General features: G+C 48.3%; 1 protein-coding gene across 1 annotated transcript; it reads left to right on the top strand.

Moving 5' to 3' along the window:
- Positions 1–354: 354 nt before the first annotated feature.
- On the top strand, positions 355–3137 carry BDW47DRAFT_117983 (Pfs, NACHT and Ankyrin domain protein; the record flags this gene model as incomplete). The annotated part of the gene is made up of 4 exons (XM_024815152.1): positions 355–715; positions 767–1057; positions 1115–2899; positions 3118–3137. The coding sequence occupies 4 exons, from the start codon at positions 355–357 to the stop codon at positions 3135–3137; spliced, it is 2457 nt and encodes an 818-aa protein (XP_024671597.1).
- Between the last annotated feature and the right edge of the window lie 173 nt (positions 3138–3310).

Here is a 3310-nt window from a genome sequence, read left to right on the forward strand (position 1 = left end):
GCCCGCCAATTCCAGCTGTGCCCTCAAGTCGCCCACCGGATGGATAACATCAACACCACAGAAGAGCGTGTTGAAACGGATTCGACTCACTTGCCAAAGCGGCGAAAAATTACTCACGATGACAGTTTGCTCACCCTGCAACACGATGAATACACGATCGCTTGGATATGCGCACTGCATATTGAGATGGCAGCGGCTCGGGCTGTGCTGGATGAGATTCATGAATGTTTGCCCGTACCAAGAAACGACAGCAACACCTACATTTTGGGCCGCATCAAGAGACACAACATCGTTATTGCTTGTCTACCAATAGACCGATATGGGATAGTCAACGCCGCAAATGTTGTAACCAATATGAAACAGACTTTCCCTGCAATCCGTGTGGGTTTGATGGTCGGTATTGGTGGCGGTGTGCCCAGTGAGACTGATATACGGCTGGGCGACATCGTCGTCGGGACGAGAGTGATGCAAGCGGATCTTGGGAAAATGACCGGAGATGGGCAGCTGGAGCAGACAGGTGTCGCTCGGTTTCCTGACCAAATTCTTGCGACAGCCGTGTCTAGCCTTCGGGCGAAACACGAGCTGGAGCCGAGTCGAGTCCCATCTATTTTGCAGCAGAAGCTGGACGGTTCCGGGTACGGTCGTCCGAGCTCACCGGATCGTCTCTTCCACGCCACGTATAAGCACGAAAATCCACAGAACAGCTGCGATAAATGTGACATTTCGAAGATAGTACCGCGGAGTATACGCCCGTTCGACGTTCCAGTTATTCACTACGGCGCAATTGCCTCGGGAAGCCAGGTCGTCAAATCCAGCGCCTTTCGGGACAAGGTGGCTAGAGAGTTGAAGATTCTATGTTTTGAAATGGAGGCTGCTGGCCTAATGGATATTCTCCCTTGTATTCCAATCCGAGGAATATGTGACTATTCCGATTCTCACAAGAGCAAGGACTGGCAAAAATATGCTGCGGCCACTGCGGCTGCGTACGCAACGGAGCTGCTCCAGGAGCTGCCTGTGACCGAAGTACACACAAGAGTTAGCTGCAGGTCTGTCCCTCGTAAGTATTATTTTTAGGTCTGAGCCTGTCCTCAGCTGACGCTTACACGCGATATAGAGCAAGTTCCATCGCAGGAGCAACGGCAACGTATGCTAGATTCCCTCAGATTCGAGCAAATTGATGCTCGTAGGACGAATATCAAGAAGGCCCACGCTAAGACTTGCCGATGGTTTCTCAGCCACCAGGATTACAAGGCATGGCTAGATCAAAGACAGCTGACCCAACATCATGGTTTTATGTGGGTCGGCGGCAAGCCCGGTGCTGGAAAGTCAACTATCATGAAATTCGCCTATTTGAATATGAAGAACAAGGCCCGTAACAAGGACGAGGTCACTGCTTCTTTCTTCTTCAATGCCCGTGGAGAATATTTAGAAAAGTCAATCCCAGGGATGTATCGATCATTGTTGCTACAGATACTTGAAGGTTATCCCGACTTGCAAAGGGTTCTGGATGATTTTGACCTTGCTCCTTCTCCGACTGAAGATACTAGCCTCTCCTTGAATACCCTCAAGGATCTACTTTGCACCGCCATTTTAGCTCTTGGCCAGCGCCCATTTACTTGTTTTGTCGATGCGCTGGACGAGTGCGACGAGCAACAAATCATCGATATGATCCAATACTTCGAAGACCTGGCAGAACAATCTACAGCCAGGGGGGTGCAATTTAGAATATGCTTCTCCAGTCGACATTACCCCTACTTATCCACTCGGTGGGGTCTTCGGTTTACACTGGAGCATCAAGCAGGACACACGGAAGACTTAGAAACTTACGTTGAAAGCCGCCTCCAAATCAGAGACCCTAGGCTTATCGAAAAGCTGCGACCTGAAATTCTCAGGAAAGCAGCTGGTGTTTTCATGTGGGTCGTCTTGGTTGTCGATATACTGAATAAAGAGTATCGACGTGGTGCGATGTTTATGGAGAAGAAACTCGAAAGTTTACCAAGTGGCTTGAGCGACCTGTTCAAGGACATTTTACAGCGCGACAAAGAAAACATGGCGGAGCTCAAACTTTGTATTATTTGGATTCTTTGCGCGAAAAGGCCCCTGCAACCGAGAGAATTCTATCATGCCCTCTGGTCTGGCTTATCATTCGAGGATCCGGACGAGAGCGAAATGCCAGATGCTTCAGGCCGGGAGATAGGGGAAGATGATCTACCTAGGTTCTACAGATATGTTATAAGCTCCTCAAAGGGACTTGCTGAAGTCACAAACTCTACGAACCAATCAGTTCAGTTCATTCACGAGTCTGTCCGAGATTTCCTCATCAAGGATAAGGGTTTGTATGAGCTGTGGCCTGAACTTGGGGCTGACTGGAAGAGCCCCAGCCATGAGTTACTCAAGCAGTGTTGCAGCTTCTACATGACTCACAGAGCGGTGCACGATTCTATCAGTATACTGTCGGAGGAGAACAAATCAGAACACCAGGCGATTGATTTAGACAAGTACCCGTTCCTGGGGTACGCCAAGGAATTCGTCTTCTACCATGCCAACGCTGCGGCAAAAGTGGTCCCTCAGGACGAGTTTCTCTCGTCATTCCAGATTGTCAACTGGATCAAAATCAACAATCTGCTCTCAAAGTACAGGTCTCGTGAATACAGTCCCGATGCAAGTCTTTATTATATTCTTGCAGAAAGAACATCACCCGAACTCATTCGTACACGATTCAAAAAGGACCCAAATGTCCATGTGGCTGGCGAGCGATACAGATACCCGCTGTTTGCAGCCCTGGCCAAGGGGGAAAAGAGTAATGTTGCAGCTTTGTTGAACTCGCCATTGAGCATTCAAGATGGGGTCGACCTCACAGATGGCCTAAAACTCACGCGGGACTTGCAGGGGTATAAAGGTCGAACACCATTGACTTGGGCCGCTGAAAATGGGCGGCTAGAAATTATCAAGCTACTCCTTCAGACAGGAATAGATGTCAATGACCTCGACACGAGCGGACAAACACCACTTTCACGGGCTTCAAGCAATGGTCAAGAGATGATCATGAGGTTTCTTCTTGACCACAATGCAGAAGTTAACACCTGTAATCACATAAAAGAGACACCATTGTCACAGGCTTCAGAAAATGGTCATGAGATAATTATCAGAATTCTTCTTGATCAAGGAGCAGAAGTTAATACCTGTGACTACCTTAAAATAACGCCACTTTTCAAAGCCTCTTGTAACGGCTATGAGTTAGTCACCAGAATCCTTCTTGATCATAAAGCAGAAGTTAATACCTATGATGATCTCGGACGAACACCACTTT

Source organism: Aspergillus candidus (assembly GCF_002847045.1).
Source record: "Aspergillus candidus strain CBS 102.13 unplaced genomic scaffold BDW47scaffold_26, whole genome shotgun sequence".
Classification (NCBI taxonomy): domain Eukaryota; kingdom Fungi; phylum Ascomycota; class Eurotiomycetes; order Eurotiales; family Aspergillaceae; genus Aspergillus; species Aspergillus candidus.